Here is a 25,364-nt window from a genome sequence, read left to right on the forward strand (position 1 = left end):
AGTTTGAATCTGACAAGACCCCAGACGGAATGAAAAATAGAGGCTGGAAGGGTAGAATTTAATGAAGACGCTAATGGTGTATTTCAACTGAGATGAAGCTCCTCATGTTGACATCTATCGAGGTGTTGAGCGAGTGTCCATGGGTCGATGAAATAGCTTGTCCCGATTGAGAAAACGGTAAATAGATCGGGCTTCGTACCGAAAAGGGAAATAAGTAGTCCGTTTTGGGAATTCCCTCGAGATGTTTGAGTCACGTGACTATCTCAGGCTTTGAGGGGAATAGCATTTTTTTCAAAGAGCGAAAAACCAAGAAGTGAAATATACAACGGGCTTTCTGTGTTTGCAATCAAGTGTTGTTCGGTGAAGTCCATTCCCTGAGAAGTACGAGACAAAGTAAATCGCTTAGACGCAAAGTTCGTATGTCCTTTTCAGTACTCTCTCTTTCCATCATTACGAGAGTTTGGCCGAGTGGTTAAGGCGTCAGATTTAGGCTTAACTTTCATAATAAGTCAGATTCTCTGATATCTTCGGATGCGCGGGTTCGAATCCCGTAGCTCTCATTGTTTTTTGGATTTTTGCTTGTGGTGTTTTTTACATGTTTATTACATGTAAAGGAATTTTAGAACCTTCCGTGTATTGAGAGCTGCCTAATTACACATGAACTGCGTTCAAGCAACTGAGTTTACGTGTGTTGAAACTCAACTTGAGTTTTCAGCTTCACAAATGTGGCTTTGAATGCCCGCTTTAAACAAGATTCACCAGGCACAGAGAGTACTTTGAACAAGGTTCAAACCGCGGAGTTTATATCCAATGGAACTTGACTTGAATTGCCTGTTTCACATACACACATGCTAATACGTTGCTTCAAAGCTGCCCCTTCTCCTGGGGAATTCCAATGACCAAAGAATTTCAACTCGCATTCGTGTCTTCTACTCATTTCCTCTAGCCAATCCTCTACCCGAAGTTTCGTATACAACGATCAAACTGCGAAAAATCAAGCCACGTCACTTGTCCAAGAGACATTCTGCGAAACTGCTCATAAGTCAAAAAGCCTACTCCGCCGTACAGCCTCATCGAACGTTATGGTCTTGACTCCCATTATTCTAGAAAGACCGCTCGAGAAACTAATAAAACTATAAATACATTTCGGAATGTTAAGCCTCTACCTCAGAAAATACACTGAAAAGGCAGCAACCTACCAATCCCCTATTACCCAGCACACATACACACCCACAAACTGACCCAAATTGTCTTTTATTACTGGAGTTTCAGATACTTTCAAAGCCAAAAGCCTTTCATTTTTGAGGGCTCGTGACCTCATCATCCCGAACGGCGCCATACAATTCACTTCTTAATTTATCTCGAAATATTAAACCGTAGTCATCCGACCTTCAAGAACTACTACCTTTACCACCTTTTGACTTCGCATTCAAAAGCGCCAAAAGCAACAGCGTAGATCAATCCGTTACCATCCATAAATAATGGAGAAGGGTAAGTCGTCGCAGAAACAGGGCTTGATGCAAATTCCAGAAGCCATAGACCCCGGAATAACGCTGCCCTTGTATGAAGAAGAACTCAACGCCAGTGACCCAAATCAGCCTCAGAAACTAGGCTCTTACCGGGTCAGAGCCGGCAAATTCTCCAACACGCTAAGCAATTTGCTGCCCAGCATCAGTGCGAAACTGCATCATTCGCGTAAAGCGTCCGGAACGCAAAAAAACTCACCCGACCAAGCTGTCAGTGGATCGTCGAGCAACAACACGTCAAGGTCACAAGTAAGCCTTTCCGGCCAAATTACGCCTCCGGCTGCGTCCCAACCAATGCCGGAAGACCCGTTTTTTGGCACTACGGTGCTACCCCGGAATTCCGGCGAGTCGTTTTCGTTCACCACCGGTGGTCAAAATCTGAACGCCACAAACTCGACCAACGTGTCACGAACCAGAAACAACACGGTATCTTCGCAGATCACCTCACTATCGGGCATGCCGCAGACCGCGGGCAGTCTGTGGTCCACAAACACTTCGCCAAATGAAGCACATGTAATTTCAGGCATCGCTAACCCACCTTTTGCGTCAGCCAGTCCGCTCAACGATTACTCTTCCAGTGCCTACTTTGATGTGGCCAAAACCGGGGGAACCGGCGCCACTCATCACAACACAAACAATTTAACGGTCCCAGGCATGGTTACAGGTATTGTCCCAAACACGGCAAATGGTAACGCCGGTAACATCTGGAACACTCGACAAAGATCTCATTCTAACGCTTCAAGTATCTACACAGATGCTCCAATTTACGACAACAAAGCTGTAAATCGTTCGAGGGCGTCCACTTTTGGACTGGGGCTGGAGCCGGCCCCGTTACCGGCACATAACACGACAGGTACAAGGCAACTCACGCCTCCTTCACCATTAGTAGCAGATGAGATTGACCCCAGATCCATCAACTGGGTGACAACCGACCCCTCTGTTCCCGCGATAAACCAAATTTCTACACTTCTTCCAACAAACACTGTGTCCATATCCAACGTCTATTCTTTGCAACAACAACAGCCACAAGTAGCCGATGCCGTCAATTTAACTAGTATGAGCTTGGCCACGCTGTGCATGAAGTTCGGTATTGTCTTGTCCGCGAGAACACTCAAAAGAATAAATATGGCGCTCGTTGAGTTCGACACTGTAGAGTCTGCAATGCGCGCAAAAGATGCGTTGCATGGCAAGGAAGTCTCTCTTGTAGGTGCACCAAGTTCTGTTTCGTTCGCTAAGGTCTTACCTATGCATCAGCAAGCGATGTCTTCTTCGCACTCCTTGGCAAGCAATTCGACCACCATGAATGGACCTCAATCGCTGCTGCAAGAACAACTTTACAGTGGAGCTTTGACTTTTCAGCAACAGGGCAATATCTCGATTCCCGTACTAAACGGACCCGCCCACCAACAGCAAGTTCAGCCTGGCGCATCGCAGCCCCACGTCCAATCACAGTCACAACAGCAGCCAAATGCAAACGCAAACCCAAATTCAAATCATCATGGTTCAGCGTCCCATGGTAGTTCCGAAAAGGAGCATTGTCCTTTTCCCTTACCACCACCAAATTTTTCACAACACATTCAAGCCATCGAAGATATTATCAACTCATTTGGCGCAAGTCACGATTCTGCTCAAACGAGACATATCATCAACAATGCACTACTGTGCAATGGAACAAGCGACACAGCGGATTTTGGTCCATTACCGGATCCCTTACCCAACAGAGAGTTTGATGCTCCTAAGCTTCGCGAAATTCGTAAAGCAATCGATTCAAACCTCATGAGCGAGCTAGAAGTGGAGCAGCTAGCCATAGCGATGCTGGACGAATTACCAGAGTTGTGCTCTGACTATTTGGGTAATACAATCGTGCAAAAACTCTTTGATTATTCTTCGTCTGTCATCAAAGACATTATGCTTAGACGAACAAATACGTTTTTGACTTCGATGGGTGTTCACAAGAATGGTACTTGGGCATGCCAAAAGATCATCACTAAAGCTAATACACCAAGACAAAAGATGCTAGTCGCAAGGGGCGTGGAAAAGTACTGTACACCACTTTTCAATGACCAATTTGGAAATTATGTCACTCAATGCGTACTAAAATTTGGGTTTCCTTGGAATAACTTTATTTTCGAACACATTATATCGAATTTTTGGACAATCGCGCAAAATAGATACGGTGCAAGAGCTGTACGGGCTTGTCTGGAGGCCCACGATCTGATTACAAGGGAGCAGCTGCTCGTACTCAGCGGCATGATCGTCTTGTACACCGAATACTTGGCCACAAACAGCAACGGCGCTTTACTTGTTACTTGGTTCTTGGATACATGCACTCTTCCTCACAGACATTCAATTCTTGCTCCACGCCTTGTTGCGAACATGGCAGAGATGTGCTGCCATAAGCTTGCATCTCTGACAGTTCTAAAGGTCCTAAACTTTAGGGGCGACGAGAGAGCCAAACGACTAATAATTGACACCATCTTCGGAAAGAAAGATACTTCGCATCCCTCCCCACTACTGTTTCAAATTCTCTGCGATACAAATTATGGGCCAACATTTCTTTACAAGGTTCTTTCGATGTCTCTACTCGAGGGCGACGTCAGAGTGCATGTCGTGCAACAGGTGCGTCGCGCACTCATGGAGATTAACCCAACTCAGCAGCATCGTCGTTTGATGGAAGAAGTGGGTCTTGGTGGAACCGCTGTTGCATCCACCATAACGCCAGCGGTGTCCGGCTCTTCCAAGCACCGCCCTAGTATCTCTCAAGTCTTCAATAGCGACGGAGCCAGTCACGCGCGCAATGTTTCGGTGGGAAGTAATATGAGCAATGGGTCTCGTCCCCGGGCGCTTTCTAACAGCGGTTTAGCGGCCGTTCCTGCCGGCACTGCTACTGCTTCGGTGTCAGCATCAAACCCGGCTTCTCTGAACCTAAATCCCCAAAAGCCACCTCCATCTGTAGCGACCGCTGGCTACTACAATTACGCCGGTGGAGTTTACCCAAATCCAGGTGTAGATAACAGGGGCATTTACGGGGATGATGTTACCTCGCAATTCGACATGCTGAGTTTGCAAAACGGCACTCAGATTTCTCTCCCACAAATAAGCATGAGCAACAGCAACACAACGAATAAATCCGCTAACAACAACAATAACGGCAATTATCTGCACCCTTCCAACAGCAACACCGGGTCACTATATGGGAACTACGGATATTGATATAAATACACACCATCCGTGAAGTTACGACAACTATTGGAAACGGATATTTACCACATCTACAACATTACAGCAAATCCAGCAAGAAATCAAGAATCAAAGCAGTTTTAACAGAGCATTATTTCGAGCTCCGCTCGATCGATGTGCCGGTATAAGTAATGAATAATGACCTTTTAGTAGCTTTCAAACATTTTCTATCGTTCCAATGAGTTTATTCACTGTTATTTTACTGACGCTGTCATCATCTACTACCCTATAGCGTATGGAGTGATCCGTCAAAAATCGATGAGGCCCACAAAAAATGGAATTGAGATGATACTGATTACACATTTATAACCGAATGTTTCCGACCTTAGTGCTTGTTTTCTGAGCCGAGCTTCAACTCAAAGTCGACAGGACCATTGAAAGTTCATTCGACGGTTCACAATTGTTAGAATTGAAGTTTGAAGCGCTGAAATTGGCTTATTTTTGGCTCATTTTCTGGAGTACGACTGTTTGCGCGGGACCCGAACATAAACGGAGCTATCGACCTGAGTTCGGGGTGCTTAGTTGAGCTAGGACAGGCTAAGAGGTTTGTGATATGAGCAGGGAGCTACCCGCAAGCTGGTTTACTGCCCAAGTTCCTATCAGGAATGGAGTAAGCTCACAGGACCGTGAAAGAATAAATCAGGAACATCGAGAACGAAACTCGCGGATCTCAAGGGTGGCACAGAGCGAAATGGCGTTGCGTAGTATATTTCCTGTCGGTAATGAACAGCAGATTAATGCCAATGGTAATGAAGAAATTAGAGCTACCGATATGAACGGTGAGAATGGCGTGGAATGTGTGGAAGAAACTCAGGATGACATAGAAAACGAAGACGAAAACGACGAAGATGATGACCAGGAAAACAGATCTAGAAGTCCGGTTTTGGAGAACACCAGCGTTCAAGTTTCTCTAAATAACGGCATAAGCACAGACGAAGACGTTGTGATGTCGGAAACCGGAGAATCAGTCAACATGGCTATAATTCAGCGATTCGAAGAGCAGGCTCACGAAAAGCTGAATGAGTGCATACGTATCATTGAGGCCAGGCGAGATGCTCTACTACAATCTTTCGAATCTGACAACGCCATGTTACAACAGATCCAGCAAAATGACAATCGCGAGTCCACAGACCCCGACTTTATTTCCAGCATAAACAGACTACAGCGCATTCGGTTACGAGCAATAGAAATGGAAACCTTACAGCTGCAGCGCGTGAAGGTCTACTTTAAAAATAAGATGTCAGAGTTTAGATCGCTGGTCAGTAACTATCTCCTGGCACAGGCCCGTGGCGAATATGTCGAAAGTCCTCTCAAAGTTTCGAGGAACATGTTCAAAGATCTGAATCCTCAATTGACGTCTGGCATGAAGCTTGCTTTGGCTGGGAAAGACGATAATGGCCATCAGCTCGATATTACGGGACTTCGGGAACGGCTTCTATATCCCTTACATCAGCCTCCCACGAAAAGGAAGTTTCCACTCAAAAGGCTTCCAGCCGAAATCTTGAGTATGGTGCTGGATCGATTATCTCAAAAATCTGAGGTTGTCAAGTTCATGACAGTATGCAAGTTTTGGGCCGAAATCATTGTCAAGGTGCTGTATTATAGGCCGCACATCAATAAAAAGTCTCAGCTCGAACATTTTATGACCACCATGCAAAGACCTGCCTATCAAACTCTTTTCAATTATCGGGCCATGGTGAAGAGACTCAATTTTTCGTTTGTTGGCGATTACATGACAGACGAGCAGCTTATACATTTCGTTGGCTGTCCCAACCTAGAGCGATTAACACTCGTATTTTGCAAACACATAACGAGCTCTTCAATATCGCTCGTGCTTCAAGGGTGCAGATTTTTACAGAGCGTCGACATTACAGGCATTAAAGAGGTCTCTGATAGCATTTTCAACACTTTGGCATACCAATGCCAGCGTGTTCAGGGATTTTATGTGCCGCAGGCAAGGGACGTTTCCTTTTCTGCACTACATACTTTCATCACTCATGCACCATTACTGAAAAGGGTTAAAATTACTGCAAATCTTAATATGAATGACGAACTAGTCACTTTGTTAGCTACGCTTTGCCCACTTTTGGTAGAGGTGGATATCACACTTTCACCAAATGTCCATGATAACAGTTTGGTTACATTGTTTTGTCAACTCACGCAGCTCAGAGAGTTCAGAATTACTCACAATCCCAACATCACTGACAAGTTCCTCAAGCAGCTTAGTCTTCAAGTAGACCACTTACCGGCGTTGAGACTAATAGATCTATGTGATTGCGAAAACATAACTGACAAGACAGTTGAGAGACTTGTATCGTTAGCCCCCAAACTGCGAAATGTATTTTTTGGAAAGTGCAGCAGAATAACGGACAACTCGTTGGTCCACTTGTCACGGCTTGGAAAGAATTTACAGACCATTCATTTTGGGCACTGTTTCAACTTAACAGATAGTGGTGTGCGCATTTTGATTCAGTCATGCCCTAGGATCCAATACGTTGATTTTGCTTGCTGCACGAATTTAACAAATCGTACCTTATATGAGCTGGCCGACCTCACCAAATTGAAGAGGATTGGATTAGTTAAATGTTCTCAAATGACAGATGAGGGCCTTCTAAACATGATGGCACTGAGAGGAAGAAACGATACTCTTGAGAGAGTGCATTTATCCTATTGTTCAAACTTAACCATTTATCCAATCTATGAGCTTCTAATGGCTTGTCCTAAGCTTTCACACCTGTCACTTACGGCAGTTCCCTCCTTTTTGCGGTCTGACATAACGGCATTTTGTCGTGCTGCTCCCTCAGACTTCAGCGACAACCAGAGACAGATTTTCTGCGTTTTTTCGGGAAAAGGTGTTCATAAGCTAAGGCATTACTTAATGAGTCTCACTGCGCCTACCAATGGCCCGCAGACTAATGTTCGAGAAGTTTTAACCAACTTCATTGTTTTGAAGAGTCTTATCAAAGAGGGTGAGGACCTGGAGGCGGGCATGCGTAGAGTGGCAAGTGAGCTGAATCAAGAAACTCCTGCAATTTTGGCGGCAACTCACAGTCTAACTCCCTTAAACGCCATGAACAACAACGATTTTGCATTCCAAAACATCAATTTTGAAAGACTTGAAGATGTCTTTTTCTCACTCCAGCGGGTACCGCAAGATCGCATACTTGATGAACATGACGTGGATCGACTATTTCCGCTCATCGACGAGGAGTTTTGTGAAGATCCTGACGCTGACCAATTTGCGGGAATAGACGGCTGCGTGGCACCAGAAGCATCCGAGGACTTGAACAGTGAACTCGCGCAAATGGTACGAAAGTTTCATGATATACAGGAACGTGTTTGTGATTTTGAAGTAAATGTCGCAAGTATGGTCAGAGTTCAATTTCAGTTCGCGGGCGCACTCTTGAATGAGATGACTCACATATATTTTCAGATGGTAGACCTTAACAGGTGTATTTCACAAATTCAGTCGCGGGTATACGACATGCGTGATGATAGGAACTTGAAAGGCCTGACTATTTGGCGCATAATATGGCAAGAGAAATTTGACCACATGTTGGAAAAGTACGAGTTGACCACTGTGGTGTTGAGGCTGTATCTAAGGGACAATGTAGCAGCGCTGACTCGGCAACGCGAGTTGTTTTTAGCGAGACAGCGAATTCCTACCGAAAACTCGAATGGGGCAGATGTAGTTCGAGACTCGGTGGCTACGGATGCCAATGGTTGGAATGCTGACCGGAGCGACAGAAACAATCCTTGGAGGAGATTTGAAATTCGTAACGAGATGCGCATGGTACAGTTTGGGCTTCAGGCACTCCCCGGTGCTCAAGACGGTTTACCCCCCATTCAGACCTTCTTTCCCACCGATTTAGGTCCGACGGATACTTCACAGGATGAAGATGAATATCTAGAAGACGCATAAGCAAGGGGCTTTTACAAATATAGCACATTTATTCTAAGTTTGACTTACAGCAGTACTCAATGTGCTCTGTTCGCTTGGTCCAGAGCTCCATAATGTTTTGCCAGTCTCAAAAGTGTCTCGTCATTGTCTATGTTCTCTATAAGACGTTTGGCCAATTCAAACTGCTTCTTTAGCTTAGCAACCTTGATTTTGTAGTCTCTTTCAAACTCCTTATTGAGCTCTGACTGTTTCGTATCAACCCATGCAGTGAAGGTCAATTGCTTCTCCCGCAGTGGCATGTGTAGAACAAAGAAGTTCAAGTCTCCATCCACCTCACTTGACAGAGATAAGTCTTTAACGTTTATGTATCGCAGAAGCTGGCGGAAATAGTCCGCCAGAAGAGCCCGTTCCTCGTCCACCTTGTTGAAGGAATTTCGCAATTCTGCAGCAGACGAAGAGACGTTCACAGATCCTGAATCAACCGAAAATTTATCTCGAGTAGGCGTTCCTTGTTGTGAGGATGTGTCCTCTGGAAGTCTGGATGTAAGAGATCCCCTCTTAGAGTTTTCTCTTGTTGTAACAGCCGAGTTTGCTGATAGTGGCCGGGCGCTTTCGTTTCCTATCGTCAGGAGGTTAGGTGCCGGGGTTGGAAACGACATATTGACACGCTCTTCAACGCGTGATGGATACCCCGCGGTTTCTAATACGGGTTCAGACTCATGACTACCGACATTTCCGCCGCTAGGAAAAGATTTGAGATTGTCAATTTTTCCGGCTATCGGCGAGCTGTTGTCTTCATCGATGTTTGATCCTATTCTCGCACTGGAGATCGAATTTCTTTCTGTTTTATCAACTTGAGTGTCAGGTCTCGCTTCGACCACTGGTTTGCCACGCGGTGACAGCGATCGGGCTGGTGAGCCGATGGGGGTTGAAGCTTTCGAAAGAGGAAAACTCTCCGAAGAGTCGTCGCTCATTTCGACATTCATGTCTATGTCGTCTAGAGCGTTATCTTTAGAAGTAGGCTTTGGACATAAAGAGCTCTCTTTGGTATATTCATCGTCGCTGTGCTGCAAGGTCGCGACACCAAAGCTTTTCTCAGCTAGAGGCTGCAGTATGCTCGTTTTCTTTGTTTGAAAAGCGCTCTCTGGAATCACAAATTCACTATTCCCATGAGCGCTAAAGCTAAAAGCGTCAAAACTGTCGTCAATTATCGGATTTCTGGCTTCCGCCTTGCTCTTAGGTGAGGAATTATTGAAATTGAACACTATGCTTTTCGTTGAATTGTCGTCACTGTCAATTTCTTGATCTTCCGTGGAGGTTAGCCGCTGATTTTGACGCAAGCGGATTCTGCGCTTTGGTGAATTATCTATTTCCATTGCAGCAGACGGCTGTTGCACCTGTTGCAGCCCACCTTTAACATCTGGCTCACCTATAAGCGCAGAAACACCGGTGGTAGGCAAATTCAAGGGTGGGAGTGAATTGACGTCACCTGCAGATGAGGTGTTGGCCAAAACTGTTCCATCAGACGCAAGTAACTTCAAGCTACCAGTAGAAGGAGGTGACATGCTCGTTGGCACATGATCTCCCATACCCGAAGAAGTGGTTTCTTTACGGGGCCTGCCTCTAGGACGCTTCTGCTTCATTTCCGTCGATACACTGTTAGCAGCTTTACGTGGCCTTCCCCTCTTGCGCTTCACCATCGGTGTTCCGTCAAAATCTAAAGAAGTCGTGCCCTCCTCGAGGGCTAATTGTTCAGCCGGTTTCTCTTTTCGAGGGCGCCCTCTTTTTTTTACTTCCCTAGTTACTGTCTCTCCACTTCCACGAGACCGCGGTCTACCACGTTTATGCTCTGATTCATCAGCAGTTGCTTCTTGCTCATACTTGAGTAATTGAGATCCAAAAGTCTCGTAGTAGTCCAAAGATGGCATCAATTTATCATTGCTACCGTAACCTTCTTCATCGTACCGCCTCTTCATTTGCACCACCGCCGCTCTATTCGACATGGTCTCAAAAAAAAGGCATTGACCACCATTGGAGCAAACAAAATGTTCCCAAAGAGGATCGTCGTCTGCTTCCCAAGAACCTATAATTTTACTGCAATATATGCAATACGTGGCATCTGGGTGTTCTTCTTGAAGTTCCGGCGACGACAGCCCCAAATCGTAGCGATAAAGACCCGCTTCAGCCATTGCTGCCGAAGAAATCGGTGGCTCACTTTCATGTATCCATCCTTCTTTGAACGTCCACTGTCGCAGCCGCATGATTTCCGCACTGTGGGGCATTCCCAATGTTTGTTGCTCAGACCAATCGATGACCTCATTCTTCCAAAAAGATCGTATCAGCACAAACTTTAGCCTGGTATACAAACAGGAATCCTGAGTTCTCAACAAATGATTTTCAAGTACTTTGGTCAGCGTCGCGGTCAATGGTTTGCTTCTACAATCGTGAAAGTCATAGCTATCTGTCCCACAAAAAGAGCATCTCACGCAGTCTCTAACCAGTGCTTTTCCTTTGAATTTAGGAGTGAACTCAAATCCCATTTGAGCCATAGCTTTCGTTGGGATCACTCGATATGGCCATGAGCATCTTTTTCCTTGGATATGATACGTCTGAAGATACGATCCATATCTTTCCTGGTATGGATGGAATTCTAAAAACATGCTGAACAAGCTACTAGTCTTGAAATCTTGCAATGGCCATCGATGCTGCCAATGAATAAGGTTGTTTTTTTGGATCTTCTCAAGTTCGTCAAAACTTAGATATTGTTATTAAGTATTTATTACATCAAAGTTCATCCAGAGTTGAAGAGTCGCTTTTGGCTGATCAAGAAAGCTGAACTTCTCTCTAGTTCGACAAGAATTAGAAAAGCAGATCAACAGTTTTAATTAGAGTTTTGGTGTCTTGTCTTCGAAGTTTTCGTCCTCGTAGGACCTGTTTTCATTGCGCAAAAATTCGATGTATTTATGCTGGTAGCAATGGTATAATTGACGACAGCAAGAGAAACTTGGCTGTAAAAGAAGACCTTTGACTAGAAATTGTTTTCCACTCTCGAGGACCTCTAATGGACCGCCTATCTATCGTCATCTTGGATTCTTTTCGCTGGTTTTTCCAACACTTCGACGATTGATCGAGGTGCGTCGAGTGCTGGTTGACGATAGCAGCTTGTGAGAAATGAGTAGAAAACTATGAACATATCTAAGGCAAAAAGTGCATCCATAAAAGCCAGGCTGGTGTTGTTTTGGAAAGCAATGTCAGTGAGACGACAGTTTTTTAGGTTTTCGATGACATATTAGTACACAATGATACCGGAGTTTCGTTGGCTAACTGAAGCCTTTCGAAAACTCGACAATAACATTGCCGCTCCGATTCCGGTCAATTCCAGTGAGCTCCGACACTCTCTCCATAAGGACGCGAATACTCACTATATACAGACTGTTTGCGAAATCAAGAGCTTTGCGAAGTTGCACAGATTGTATATATACAGTTAAATTCTTCTGACTCGTTTGCAATATGGAGGTTATTGAAGTCCCGATAATCCTAAATTGTTTTCTGAGCACTGCTGAGAATTTTACTCCGAGTCTTCTTCGTCGTCGTCGTCGGATTCAGCGGTCTGCAACCAAGTGATGAATGGCTTTGCGGCTCTACGAACCTTCTTGGAGACTTCCTTTGGCACGAATTTCTTGGAACATTTGGTACCAAACTTGACGATAACTTCCTCGGAAATGATATCGTTGTTGTAAAGTTGCACCAAGATCTTGGGTAGTGCTGGTATCAGAGACTTGTGTTCCAGACCGAGAAATCTTTCAATACCACCCAAGAACTGGTTTTCGAATTCCTCTGTCACGAAAAGCTTCTTGAAGAAAGCAGAGTGTTCAGAAACCTCCTCTACAATATCTTCATCGAAGAGGGCCTGGGCAAGGACACACGCAACTTTTGGTTCTTGCAGCAGGTCCAACTCAGAAGCTTTCTTATACAGATCAACATCAGAAGGTATCTCATCTTGTTGCAGGATCCATTCTCCAAATTGCTCTAGGGTTGAGTGCTCTATGTCTTCACCTTCAGCTGCACGCAACTCCTTTGCACGAGCTCTGATGGCCTCTTCAGACATGTCAACGGCCCACTCGTCGTCGTCCACATCAATTTCTTCCAAACGAGAAGCAGCAGCGTTGATTTGACGAGCTAGCTCATCGTCGTCCGAGTCGCCACCATGGTCTTCTTCTGTTTTTTCAGCACTTTGAGCTGAAAACTGAGACTTACCTTGAGCAATGTCACTGATAGAAACACCACCACCACGAATATTGGCGGATGCAGTTGCAGCCTTTTTCTTGTTCTTCCCCTCCATGGACTCAGGTGGGTTCTTCAGAATGAATGATGACAATTTGTGTCTAAGGTCCATTGGAGTTCTTTTACCGCATGCTTTACAGTTTCTGATCAAATCCCCGTTTTTGGTAATCACAATCTCGGTTTCAGGGTTTTTACAGCTTCCACACAAAACAAAACTGCTGATAAACTTGTCCAAGACGTCTTGTAGCTTTGCAGGTTCGTGAGAACCGTTCACCAAATATCTATCTTTATCGACAGAAATACTGGTCTGGGCACCCAATTCAAAACCGAAGTACTTGACGATGTATGGCGAGGGCCTGTTTAAAGCACGAGCAACGTCTGCAACGTTCAAAACTGCCGTTTTGATACCGTTACCTCTACCTTCTACTTTGGCCTGTAGAGGAGGCATTTTGTAACGGTAAAAAGGATCATTATTGTCTCTGCAGATGTTGATGGACATATTGAGAAGGTCACTGGAGAGTCAGAACGTTACACTGTTCTAAACAAGTGGTGTTTGAGTAGCGATTCTCTAGATGTAAGGCCAGTTATTTTGAAAATTTTATGCGATGAGGTGTGTAGTACAGAGTGATATTAACGAGTACGATACTAGAAAGCCAACATGGAAGAAGATGCTAAGCCTGCTGACACCATTAGAACATGGTTGAACTAAACATAAAGTTTCAGTGAGCTACTTGTATAGTTTATTCTCGTTTTTTTATCAATTTGGTACGTCTTCAGTCCTGAACCGGCTCTCCTCCTGCATATGGAATTTGTCATTTTGGAAGTGACCAAGAGAGAACAACGTTCGTATGTAATATGTAAGCAGGTTTTGACAATCATGTCATAGGAACTTTTGGATTCTTTTGACAGAAAGTTTAGGTCTAGATGTGTCTGGAATTTTTATGAATTTAACGGTGGGTGTTAGAATTGAACGACATCGGTTGAGAAGGACACGGTAGTTTACCAGTCGCTGTTCTACTTATCCGAGCTTTTCCTAATGCTTTTTTCGATGACCTCAACATGTACAATGACCGTCAGTCTTGTATGGTCTAGTTTGTCAGTTTAATTAATCTGTCATCGATGTCAGTGAATGGCAAGACGGTTTTTGAACCATCGATGCACACGCAATTTTCGAACTGTCAAAAGCCCAAAATGTAACCCCAACTGGTTGATCTAATACCCTGAAGACTGTACTTTCACCTTGGTGAGAACCGCTCATCATAGAATGAATGTCTTCCACCTCAAGACGTCGTTCGAGAATTCGGCTGGCAACCAGGAAGCATCAGCAAGTACATAAAATAAGAGCGATCTAAGATGTACTAACCTCTGAAATACTGCTCGAAGACGTAAACGTACCTTTTATAGATTTTCTCTACACGACTACCAGATTGTCCGTTTATCATCTTATACCCTTCTGTCGTCGTCAACACAAGAGATCCTCAATTTTTCAACCAGGCATCCCACATTGATAAAACACCATCTCAACGGCGCAGAATGCTTATTTCCTGCTACTGACAATCAGCTATTCAAGTTTACATTTTATATCACTCCAACGACTGGCTTCTCGTGTTCTGTCACCAAAGTACGTTCAACGACACATTATGTGAAGCTACCTCGGGTTCCAATTTGAACATAGCCTTTTTGTAAAGCTGAATACTCGAATCAGTGCTTTAAAGTGCTACTGCTTTACTCTTTTAAACTGTGAGCCTTTTCGTGACGTTCTAATTCAGCTTCGTAAGGTCAGTAAGAACGAATTTAAGAATCAATATTCCAAGCACCATCAGAACCCGTTACAACTTATCTTTCGAAGGGATCCAACTATCGCGATAGACCATGGATATCATCAAACAGCGTTATTTAGCCATTCAATCTACCCGGCATTATACCCAGATTTCTGCTGAGGAAATTGTTACGCTATGGACTCAGTTAAAAGCCTTCCTTGGAGCAGGTAACTGCCCCATGAGTGAGATCGAATTATTGTCACTTACGCACATGCTGTTCGATCTTTCAATCTACGTGGACAAAGATGTTGAGGCTGAGACGATATATAAGACGTTCAAGGACCGTTTTGGGCCAAATTCACCTTACCTTTTCGTCATGAGAGCTACTATAATGCAGGTCAATGAAGGTGATCAGAGGGCTGAGGATTATTTGAAAAGGCTTCTAGACGAATATCTGGTCGACGATACGGATATAGTCGGCTATCCTTTGATCAATAAAAAACTACTAGCAGTGCAGCGTAAATCACTGTCCACTGAACAGTATATCTCGAGGCTTCTAGACCTGGTGGAAAAGTTTCCCGTCGATAGTGAAGCTTGGTACGCTCTTGCACAAGGCTACATTCAATTGGGCCAGCTGAAACAAGCCGCATACTGTTTGGAAGAGATACTTTGCATTTCTCCGTTCAATTACGTCGTCTTTGCGGACCTTAGCGAGATATTGTATTACAGCTCAGGAAAAGATAACAAAAACAAGAAGAATCTTCTGCAACAGTCTCTCAACAATGCCCTCAGAAGTGTAGAGCTATCAGAACTTTATGTGAAGGGATGGGCTTTTGCAGCGATGGCGTCCAAACTCTTAGACAATTCCAAAATACTGCATCTATCGAACAAGAAACTGAAAGAGATCACAGAGAAGGGTAACGCAACCGATGTGGCCACCGCAAAGAAGATTCTTGAACATATATAGCACTCATTTGCGCAAGGATGTTTTCCAGTCAGTAAAGCCAAAAAAAAAAAAACACAAGAACCAAAACCTACTCAAGTAATTCAAATGTACTTAATCTCCCTGTTATAGTTGTAAAACTTCGCATTCTCGCTTTACTAGCGATAATTGTTGAACGACCCAATTACTGTCCCTCAAAATCGCTTTTGGATCCCGCGATTGACCAGCTTTTTGTTTGTTAAGAACGGTTTTGTAGTCGCCCTCATGTTCCTTATGTTCTATCACCACTTTGTTTTCGTCAAATTCAACGTACACCCGCGTGTCGTAGACTCGAAACAAAACACCATCTACTCTGAGGAAAAACCTGCTTAGAATAAGTGCTCGTTCGCTCATGACACGCACTTTCACGCTTACCACGCTTATACCATTATCTGCCAGCTCGTCTTCGAACAGAATCATTTCGTCATAAAACAAGATGGGATCGGGCCGTGTTAGCTTCTCGAGTGGTAAAACCTCAGAATCATCCTCAGAAGGCGTATGATGTGTGTTTTGAGCATTTACAGTCCCTTTGTAAGATGTAGTGTAGGTCCAGTCGTAATGTTGCCCTATTTGCAAAGACGAATCGTCTAAATCCGAGGTTCTTTGCTGTTTCTTCTTAGAGTCGATCCACTTGTTTGCATACGAAACGCGGATCCCAGAATCTTCGAGCTTGACGGCTTTCAGTGCATCAAGAGCATTGAATTCTAAACTCCAGTTGTGTTTTGCATTTTCGATCCTTACAAAACTGTTTCCAAAGATCATTTCTGGAAGTGCAAGTGGGCCTAGAATCTGTTCCCACTGTTCCAGTTCCTGTGAGTTGAGTATTGGTTTTTTGCGTGTAGTGATTACCCAGTCTTCCACGGATATCGATGGTGTGTCTTCTGCTGGTAGAGATGCAACGGGTGCTGGAATTATCACCGCTGCGCAATGTGCACAGCTGGGATTCTTGGGGTTCATACATTTATGACGCGGTTTGGCCATTACTGTTGACTCTACGGTTCTATGGGTATCCCAAACAGCCGATGCATTGGCATTGGCATTGGCATTGGCGTTTGGATTGGGCTGTGAACTATTGCGTGGGTTTCTGGCCCTTACCGTTTGAGCAAACGCCTCTCGCGCCTGGTTGATCTGAACCACATTTATACCAGGCCCTGTTGATCTCTTGGAGTCCATGACAGAATGGTATCCGCGAATACTTGGAGTTGGAGAGCCGGTGTAACTGACTATCTCTGGATAATAACCTTGGATAGAAGAGTAGTTGAAAGGTTATTTGAGAAGAGGTCATTTTAAACTAGATCACCTGACCGTAATTTCAAAAACACAATATTCGTATATAATTATCTCTGCGATTTATCACGTGATCTTTATTCTATTACATAAGCCAACTGGGCCCATTTTAACGATCTACCACGGTGATTTGTAGTCATCGAGGTGAAATATAAAGATGTCAGTTTAAAACTAAGAAACGAGACCCTCTACCCTTCAGCATTCTTTTTGTACCAGTCGTCGCAGTTGTTTTGAACCATCCCACCTCATGATTTATCGACAACGTCTGATAAGCGTGCTCGCTGCGATATCAATCATTGGACTCTGGGTATTTTTCTCCTCCCAGAATCTTTCTTACACTACCTACAATGACATTGGCGAGACAGCCAAAACTGATGATGCGAGTAACAAGAGAGCAGCACCTTTAAAGGACACTACGTCAAGACTGCAATCGTCGATTATGCCGTCGATGCCCGACCAGAAAGCGAAGGAAGCACTCGGAAGAGCATCGTGGAAGTACTTTCACACGGTTCTAGCACGGTTCCCGGACGAGCCAACACCAGCAGAACGGGAAAAGCTGGATCAGTTTTTGAGACTCTACGCAGAGCTATATCCGTGTGGCGAATGCTCTGAGCATTTTGTCAAAATGCTGGCGAAATGGCCACCACAGACGTCCAGTAGGAAGGCAGCAGCACTTTGGGGCTGTCACATCCACAACCGTGTTAACGAGCATCTTGGGAAAGACGAATATGACTGCTCTGACGTTTTGGAAGGCTACGATTGCGGCTGTGGGGGCGAAGACGGCAAGATCAGGCCTGATCTGAAACTCAACAAGGTTTCTTTGCAGAAAGAGGCGAAACAAGGTGGTTGATGACTGTTGCTAGCGATGAGGTAACGACCAGAAGGGAAATGAAACGAACAAGAATCAACTATAAAAAACGACGGTGTTATCAACATAGAGAAAACTAATAGGAGCAATTGCAAATGTGGGATGCGATTTACTGCTACATCAGCGTACAGCAGGTATTATCAGCAGAGCCTGCTTCGCGATGCGCACGTCTATGTAAACCAGAAGCGTTGGTTCGGTGAGGGTTTGAGCCTGCCATTGGGTACCCCCAAACTTCCGGTATTGCGTAGTCTTTGTGGGACGTAGCATAATCTATAATTGACAGGCATGCATTGGAAGCGGTGATTCTTTCTCTTGCCAGCTCTTCCTTCAGCTTGCGGTTGAGCTCATTGATTCGCTTCAATTTCAGGCTTTGAATTTTCAGCTGAACGTCGTTGTCTTCCATGTGATGGTGAAGAGGCTGAAGAAGATGCTGATGATTATGATCGTGATGGCAAGTTTATCTGGAGAAATCGAAGAGCCGGACTGGCTTGCGCTCTATACGATGTGTTAGAAAGCCTATATTTCACGCTATGTTGTAGTGTCAAGAGTTGCCAATGCAGTGGTACTTCGGGTTAGTTATGGTCATCTTGTTGCCTGGTCATCGATATAACACTGCCTACGAATTTTAAGGTAAGAACAGGAGACCATTGTTTGACTGAAACCTCAAAACTCTCAAGTCTTTATGTAATCCACCACAAGAGTTACAATTAGGTTGCAGGGAAGACACGAGGGCCTATTTTGCTTCTTCTAATCGTAGGTGTAGCCGGGATAATTCATTATCAATGTATGTTGTCTTTGAGTGATGTGGGTGTTTCGAAGTGAGACCGGTGGTGTAGACACGGCTGAGTCGAGATAACAACCCGGAATATTGAGGTGTTTTTGAGAGGACTATTCAGACCTATCGTTTCCTGACGTTCTACGAAAAGCTTGTGGTTAGTTTCTCACTCGGAGTTTTTGTCCAGCGAACGCTGATGACAGAAGCGTCTGAAACGAGGAAGACAAGTTGATTTCAGAGTGAGGCTAGACAGAATCAAAAACTGAACAAACTGATTGAGATGGGGGTATGCATGAATTATAAGAGGAATCAAGAAATCTTCTAAACCGATAGTGGCAAAATGTTTCACACAACCTTCATCTTTTTACAGGTCTTGTTCATATTCTGTTGATAGTTGTAGTGGGTGTATAGCCAGCACCCTCTCTGTACCAGGAGCGTTCGTTTAAAATGATCACCAAACTAAAGCGTACGTAAAATGACAGATTTTTGAGTTAAACTGAGAGTCTGGCAACGAATTGGTCTGGTTGATCGTTTTGCTGACAATGTCTTGTTTCCATTCCAATAGATAGCTTCCACATACAGCCCTAAAAGATTGAGAAAGGCATATCACGTGACGACGATATCCAGTGTATACGTACCGGACTTCTCTCATCGTGCACAGCACTCTCCTTAGATGTCATTTGACTATCGTTATGTCCGACACCTATTTCCGTTATGTAAAAAGTGTAATGCCGCTTACTAACAAATATCTACCATTATTGGAATAGACTGCCTCGAATTCCATCACCTTTCTTGATCTCTTCATTTCATTACCACGATTCTGCTTCGTGAATTCCTTCAACTCAAAACTAATATCCGTCTTGTCCGCGTTTCATCATTACGAACGACGGATATATGATCGTCTCTCTTTCTCTGTCTCTGTCCCTCCAGTACCGATCCCAGATTTCAAACTCTCTTCTCTCCAGAACCTACTCTGGTTCACCACATTTCGACACCACGACTCATCACAATCACAATGGAACACCCAGCATATACACTAGCTGCTTTGACCGCTTTTGGCGGTGCTATGGGGTTTGCCCGTAAGGGTTCCAAGCCTTCATTGTTAGCAGGACTGGCGTTTGGGGGAATCTACGGATACGCCGGATACCTACTAAGCAAGAACGCAGACGGCGGGTTGGAAATTGCGCTTGGTGCCAGCACACTGATGTTGGTGACAGGTGTTGCCAGAGGCATTCCATCTCGGTTCAGAAAGCCCGTTCCATTGGTTCTGACCGTTTTGGGTGGTTTGGGCACTGCGTACTACACCAAGAAGTACAAAGAGTTCTACTGAAAAATCAATCAATGACCGAAGAAAGTAGTAGTTAAAGAAAAGAATTAAACATCAAATATGGTAGTTTTTGCCTATACTTATTTGTAGTATTATGTACATACACGGGGTCTTTTCGCCCTATGCTTCCTAAGTGTTAATATCCAAGTGTGAACACCGCCTGCGATGAGAAGAAGTGAAGAGAGCGGGAGCTTTCTAGTTCTTTCTGGCAGCCTCCAGGCTGGCAGCACTGTTCTTTCTGCTGGCAGCTGGGGAAACTGGTGAAACGGATGGAATAACGAATGGAGCTGAGATTTCAGAGGTCAATACTAGAAAAGCCATTTTTTGAATGTTTGTGTGTGGGGTGTGTTGGGGTGTGTTTGTGAGTGTTTGTTGGTCTTTGGAAGACTGTATTTGTTGATGATCTTATAACAAGAGAGAACTGAATCTACCTTCAAATTCTTTCCCTCTCACAGCCATTGTTCATTTGCTTTTATAGCTTTACTTTACTGTGGATCGCTAGTTTACCAGCGATCGTGACCAAGCCTAAGCACTATTCCGCCTCCCAAAGCCATACGAAACTAAGAAACTGGGGTCATGCCGTCGTGACCCATATTCACCCAGGTCTAGCAATGGAAATCAATGGACGTTAACATTAATCATACACTGTGGGACCCATACGCATGCCATGACCAAACAATAGACCCATGATAAGCCTCCCGGTTCCCTTGGAAATCACAGGTTCCGCCATACATTCGTGATCACACAGAATATTGGTGACTACCGACAATGAAGTCACCATTAATCATCGTAATCACTGTTCATCGTGTCCAGCTTCTTCGAGGACAACTAGTGCGACTGAGTCATATGCATGATGATTGTTAGTCTTGGAACGGATATAGGTGGAAAAAAAAAGGATTTTAGAACGAGACACTCGAGTCCCGCGCGCTGTTTAATGTGCGCGGTGGAAAAGTACTCATCAGAGGTACTCACGGAAGATACTCGAGTAAATCACTCACGACGATTAATCAATATTTCACAGACTCACAGTCACCTAGAACGAGCTTGGGAAATGCATTGGTCTTGCTGAGAACAAGTGCACGATTGGAATGCGACAAATAACCTTTGATGTAGCCCTTGGCAATCAGGTTTGCCAGGCTACATTCGGTGCGGTCTAGGAAAGTGGGATCGTCAGACGTCACATCGGACGTGTTGTCGTTCCGGGGACCACGATGGGTATCACTGTACACGAGTGCAGCGGCCATCAAGTGTAACGGGACAATTGGACCCGCTCCCGTCAGCTCCACGGTTCGTTTCACTAGTTTTAGCACAACCAGCTCTCGCATCGCGACCATGGCCACATACAAATTGCGTTGCAGCAGCGTGGGCTCGTTTGCAGTAAGCCATGTCTCGTATTTCAGCAGATCGCCGTTCCGCAAGCATTCCACCACGGGACGGTAAAACTCCGCAACGGCAGGCCTGATCAAATCTAGCGCTGCAAGGTCTGGGTACCATCTGCGCGCCAGCACCGCAAATGGTATCAACAACCCACAAATGGCATTTTCTTGCGGTCCAGGGTGCGTTTTCCTGGACGCCAGCCACGCTTTTTGCGCAAATACAAACCCACGCTCGTAGTCCATTTCGTAGCACCCGTAGTACCGGGCCATATAGTGGTGGTATGTGACCAGCTGAGCCTTGTGCGCCCACAATGCCTGCTCAGGCGTGGGCAGCTCTGTAGTCCGGCTCTCGATCACTTTCACCAAGTTTCTGATCATGTCAGCGTTGTGCAGCTGTTGGTAAATGGCCAGCTCCAGGTTTGTAAAGAAATAAACACCCCATTTTTTGTTTTCCTGCGCATTAGGGTTGCGGTCGTTAAGACACAACTTGAAGCTTGTGTGGATTGCCCTAACGCATTTCTCCAGAAACTTCTCGTCCTCCAGATCCCCCTTGGATCTTTGTTTTGCCCGCTGCTTGCCATGTGCACCTTTAAAAGATGACTGTTGTTTGTCAAGGTACCTGCTTATCTTTAGCAGTTGTCTGGCGCTAATCCACAGCGGTCCTGTAATCCAAGCCGCTTCTCCATCTGAAAGTCTGTTTAAGACTTTTAGCTGTTCGTTACACAGCTCAAATAGACGCGGGCTAAAGTTCCCGGATGTACAATGACTGGCGTATTCCGCTTTCAAATCTAAAGTGCATTTTACCAGCTGAACCAGTTTATCGTCCGCGATAGATTTCAGTTGTAAATTTCCACCTAAAGGCGCTGAATCAAACCGCAGGAACTCGGCCAAATAAAAATCAAAATAGCCGTTTTGAAAACATCTTAAAACTGCATCCATTGAGGTATATCGGTTAGCTATTCAAGGCCAAGTTTGTTCATCTTGAACTCTTCGCTTGTTGATCTGGTAATTGGACCATAAATTTACCTTTAATATGAGATGCCCGATGGCCGTGTATCGTGACTTGGTGGAGTATCGCGCGACTGTGTCGTCGCATTCAAAACCGTTCAGACAACGGAAAAATAGGAAAGTTAAAAACTTAATACCTGTGGTAAATACGTCAGCCTCACCAGTTTAACCAAATGTGACCCTACCGTAAATTATGGCCTTTTGTATAATTTTATTGCCCCAAAAAACTATTACTAAAAATGTAACGCTCGAAAAGGGTGCACATCCACATCCCAGTCTCTATTGGAATGTTGCGAAGTTTACCAACCGAATCTTTTATCTTTATATGCTTACGTCCTAGTGATTTAACTAACATTTACATTATCATCACGTGACTCCGCGCCAGCTAGTTTGTTTGTTTACTTCTCCAGTTTATTAATTGATCTGAATTTCCAAGATCTCAGAGTAAGAGCCAGTAAAGAAAGTTGAACAGGAAGACTCATCGCGAGAGTTTTAGAAAGGGTTAGCGTTGTTTTGAGTCTAGAAACTGGTTAGCATAATTCAATTTTATGTATACTTGTATAGTTTCCATTTTTTTTCCTGAAGTTCGTTTGATGTAATAATGTCGAAACAACGAGTCATAAGCGAATCGACAGGCTTATACAGGCTGTCCATCGTGAATAAGCAAAAAGATCTGGACGCCGACTCAGAAAATGAGCACACTGCCAGGCCTGCACCGGAAACTCCCAGAAAGGGACTTTCTATCTCATCTCCAGTAAAATCACCTGCGAAATGTGCTTCTCCGGTTCACGAGAACCCTTCAAGAGGCACAGCGTCATTTGAGAATTCCCGTGAAAAACTGTTTTTCGAACTGGCATCAAAAAGAAGACACGTTATCGAACTGAAACAGCAATTGATGAGAGCTGAGCAAGAGTTGGAATCGTTGGAGCTACAATGCAGAGACATAGGTGAACCAGAACGGGCCACAGGCTCACAAGATAAATTTCACAAGCTTACATCGCGATTACAACAGACTTTGGATGAAGTGAATAGCAGTTCTAGGGTTATCAAAAGCAAGCAGAGTATCGGAAACTTTTTCCAATCTCGAAAATTGGGCAATGAACGCGAGTTACCGCCCATCATACAAGAAAAGATCAACCAATCGCCCTTCGTAAACAAGTCTCGAGATATGCGAAAGTCAGAAACTCCTCCTGCATTTTTCGATAAACTTATCAACAAATGGCAAAACTTTGCAGTGAACGAACAAGATGAGGACACATTCGATAAAGAGCGACCCACCGACAAGTTTTATATCAAGACTAAGCTAGATTACGACGACGATGAAGAGATTACTTCTGAATCTGATGATGCTTCTAATTTGAGTAATTTAGGTGAGGATCCGGTAGTATCAACGTATAAAAGAGACCGACAAGTAAATGATTTCATAAAGTAACTCAATTCAGAAAGATTTATCATAGCTTCAATTATTTATATTTTTTGTTACGTTTGCACGGATCGTTTCTATTCAATGCTTGCCGCACAGCTCATTTGCTGAAAGTATGGGCAACAAAGGCCTGAGTAGCTTTTAAGGCTTCATATTTGACCTTCGAGTCGGGGTGGTTTAGCAGCTCCATGATCAACACTTTGCCGTTCAACTTAGACAAGACCTCCACACTTTCCGGTAACAACTCTACAACGTGGGTAATATCGCTCAAAGCTACTTGCAAGGCGATCTTAGTCGATGGTTCATTATTTGGAACGGTCAAAATGGCTACGAGTTTCTTGAACAATTTCCAATTATCGTCCTTGAACTTGTCGATGTTTTCAGACCAGAAGCCATTGTCAACATGAGGTGGAGACCACACCAGTAACTTGGAGTTGACTTCTGCTTCGTACTCATCAAAAGAGGTCAATTCTTGATAAGTCTTCTCCAACAATTCCTTCAAAGTAGACAAATCTTGGCGTAATTCATCGTCCGAATATTTCCTTTCGCTGAGAGACTGTAGGATTGGTAAAGCGTTTCCCAACAATAAAAGCTGACGAATTGTCGCCTTGTGGCCCTTGACATGGGGAGCCACACAGTTGAGAACAATGGCAATACTTAGTCTCGAAAGTTTTTCCTTGATCGTGATTTTGACGAGTTTCAACAAGTTGAGAAAATCGCTGAGATATTTAGAGGCAAATTCCGAAGAGATCTGATGATCAAAAGTGAGTAGCCAAAGTGTCAATAAGGAATAGTATTGGACCTGGATGCTCAAATTATTACTGTTAGTGGGAGCCACTCTCGTAGATGAGTTGTTGTCGAGAGCGTTATGAATAACGCCGAGAAGGGTGGGCATGAAGGAGCTCTGTGCAGACCAAACGATGCTCCTGTATTCTTGGAGCGCTGATAATTCCTGCAATAGTCTGATGCACACGTAGCTTGTGTCCATATGGTCTGTATTCTGAAGTACAGCGACGAAACGCTCGTTTCCGAGCAATGACGCCACCAAATCTGGATTGTGGAAACCGGGTTGAATCAACAAGGACACCACATTGAAGCTCGAAAGCAGAATGGACTGGTCATCACCAGAAACGGACGCTTCGAAAAGGTCCACCAAGGCCCGAGGATTGTTTGTGAAATAGTCAAAAGTCGCATCCGCATACTCTTCAGAAGATAGAAGCTCGGCAAGCAAGTTGTACACGAATTTTTTCACTTCTGCATTTTGAACCGTCTGTATGATATGGATAGCAGCTGGTATGCTTTCTGCAGGCGTGATAGCGATTTTGGAATGCTTGATCAAAGCGCTTTCGAGTTTCTTGGCAGAGGTAGCATCTGCTTCGCTAATCTCTGCGGTTCTAGCCAATGCATCCCATGCGATAGACCGGGACCTCACAGTGCTGCGAATGTCACTGAAATGTGTGCTATCCAGTAGCAACTTAGCATGTTTGGAAACCGTCATGAACTCTCAAAATGTTTTCAATGGCTCGAGAAATGTCTCAAACGTTAGGATTCTGATGAGTTCAAACAACCTAACTTACCCTTTGAGTGCTTAACTTTGGATTTTTGGC

General features: G+C 44.4%; 13 protein-coding genes and 1 non-coding gene across 14 annotated transcripts; 7 read left to right on the plus strand and 7 right to left on the minus strand.

Annotated features, from left to right (window-relative positions):
* Window positions 1-454: 454 nt before the first annotated feature.
* LALA0_S12e01926r lies at window positions 455-560 on the plus strand. Its single transcript has 2 exons — window positions 455-492; window positions 516-560. It is a non-coding gene; the product is annotated as a tRNA-Leu (tRNA).
* Window positions 561-1,481: 921 nt separating this feature from the next.
* On the plus strand, window positions 1,482-4,739 carry JSN1 (LALA0S12e01948g1_1; the record flags this gene model as incomplete). The annotated part of the gene is made up of 1 exon (XM_022774743.1): window positions 1,482-4,739. The coding sequence occupies one exon, from the start codon at window positions 1,482-1,484 to the stop codon at window positions 4,737-4,739; it is 3,258 nt and encodes a 1,085-aa protein (XP_022630774.1).
* A 580-nt stretch (window positions 4,740-5,319) lies between these two features.
* GRR1 (LALA0S12e01970g1_1) lies at window positions 5,320-8,688 on the plus strand (the record flags this gene model as incomplete). The annotated part of the gene is made up of 1 exon (XM_022774754.1): window positions 5,320-8,688. One exon carries the CDS (start codon window positions 5,320-5,322, stop codon window positions 8,686-8,688), a length of 3,369 nt encoding a protein of 1,122 aa, XP_022630775.1.
* Window positions 8,689-8,744: 56 nt separating this feature from the next.
* Window positions 8,745-11,327, minus strand: BIR1 (LALA0S12e01992g1_1; the record flags this gene model as incomplete). The annotated part of the gene is made up of 1 exon (XM_022774765.1): window positions 8,745-11,327. One exon carries the CDS (start codon window positions 11,325-11,327, stop codon window positions 8,745-8,747), a length of 2,583 nt encoding a protein of 860 aa, XP_022630776.1.
* A 908-nt stretch (window positions 11,328-12,235) lies between these two features.
* Window positions 12,236-13,450, minus strand: TIF5 (LALA0S12e02014g1_1; the record flags this gene model as incomplete). Its single annotated transcript, XM_022774776.1, has 1 exon — window positions 12,236-13,450. One exon carries the CDS (start codon window positions 13,448-13,450, stop codon window positions 12,236-12,238), a length of 1,215 nt encoding a protein of 404 aa, XP_022630777.1.
* A 1,373-nt stretch (window positions 13,451-14,823) lies between these two features.
* Window positions 14,824-15,678, plus strand: EMC2 (LALA0S12e02036g1_1; the record flags this gene model as incomplete). Its single annotated transcript, XM_022774787.1, has 1 exon — window positions 14,824-15,678. One exon carries the CDS (start codon window positions 14,824-14,826, stop codon window positions 15,676-15,678), a length of 855 nt encoding a protein of 284 aa, XP_022630778.1.
* A 102-nt stretch (window positions 15,679-15,780) lies between these two features.
* On the minus strand, window positions 15,781-16,866 carry TIP41 (LALA0S12e02058g1_1; the record flags this gene model as incomplete). Its single annotated transcript, XM_022774798.1, has 1 exon — window positions 15,781-16,866. The coding sequence occupies one exon, from the start codon at window positions 16,864-16,866 to the stop codon at window positions 15,781-15,783; it is 1,086 nt and encodes a 361-aa protein (XP_022630779.1).
* Window positions 16,867-17,227: 361 nt separating this feature from the next.
* Window positions 17,228-17,830, plus strand: ERV2 (LALA0S12e02080g1_1; the record flags this gene model as incomplete). The annotated part of the gene is made up of 1 exon (XM_022774809.1): window positions 17,228-17,830. The coding sequence occupies one exon, from the start codon at window positions 17,228-17,230 to the stop codon at window positions 17,828-17,830; it is 603 nt and encodes a 200-aa protein (XP_022630780.1).
* A 133-nt stretch (window positions 17,831-17,963) lies between these two features.
* STE18 (LALA0S12e02102g1_1) lies at window positions 17,964-18,251 on the minus strand (the record flags this gene model as incomplete). The annotated part of the gene is made up of 1 exon (XM_022774820.1): window positions 17,964-18,251. The coding sequence occupies one exon, from the start codon at window positions 18,249-18,251 to the stop codon at window positions 17,964-17,966; it is 288 nt and encodes a 95-aa protein (XP_022630781.1).
* Window positions 18,252-19,638: 1,387 nt separating this feature from the next.
* TMH11 (LALA0S12e02124g1_1) lies at window positions 19,639-19,953 on the plus strand (the record flags this gene model as incomplete). Its single annotated transcript, XM_022774832.1, has 1 exon — window positions 19,639-19,953. The coding sequence occupies one exon, from the start codon at window positions 19,639-19,641 to the stop codon at window positions 19,951-19,953; it is 315 nt and encodes a 104-aa protein (XP_022630782.1).
* A 192-nt stretch (window positions 19,954-20,145) lies between these two features.
* On the minus strand, window positions 20,146-20,271 carry SPO24 (LALA0S12e02146g1_1; the record flags this gene model as incomplete). Its single annotated transcript, XM_022774843.1, has 1 exon — window positions 20,146-20,271. One exon carries the CDS (start codon window positions 20,269-20,271, stop codon window positions 20,146-20,148), a length of 126 nt encoding a protein of 41 aa, XP_022630783.1.
* A 686-nt stretch (window positions 20,272-20,957) lies between these two features.
* Window positions 20,958-22,265, minus strand: LALA0_S12e02168g (LALA0S12e02168g1_1; the record flags this gene model as incomplete). The annotated part of the gene is made up of 1 exon (XM_022774854.1): window positions 20,958-22,265. One exon carries the CDS (start codon window positions 22,263-22,265, stop codon window positions 20,958-20,960), a length of 1,308 nt encoding a protein of 435 aa, XP_022630784.1.
* A 670-nt stretch (window positions 22,266-22,935) lies between these two features.
* On the plus strand, window positions 22,936-23,766 carry ACF4 (LALA0S12e02190g1_1; the record flags this gene model as incomplete). The annotated part of the gene is made up of 1 exon (XM_022774865.1): window positions 22,936-23,766. The coding sequence occupies one exon, from the start codon at window positions 22,936-22,938 to the stop codon at window positions 23,764-23,766; it is 831 nt and encodes a 276-aa protein (XP_022630785.1).
* Window positions 23,767-23,857: 91 nt separating this feature from the next.
* VMA13 (LALA0S12e02212g1_1) lies at window positions 23,858-25,255 on the minus strand (the record flags this gene model as incomplete). Its single annotated transcript, XM_022774876.1, has 1 exon — window positions 23,858-25,255. The coding sequence occupies one exon, from the start codon at window positions 25,253-25,255 to the stop codon at window positions 23,858-23,860; it is 1,398 nt and encodes a 465-aa protein (XP_022630786.1).
* Between the last annotated feature and the right edge of the window lie 109 nt (window positions 25,256-25,364).

Source organism: Lachancea lanzarotensis, scaffold LALA0S12, assembly GCF_000938715.1.
Source record: "Lachancea lanzarotensis genome assembly LALA0, scaffold LALA0S12, whole genome shotgun sequence".
NCBI classification, from domain to species: domain Eukaryota; kingdom Fungi; phylum Ascomycota; class Saccharomycetes; order Saccharomycetales; family Saccharomycetaceae; genus Lachancea; species Lachancea lanzarotensis.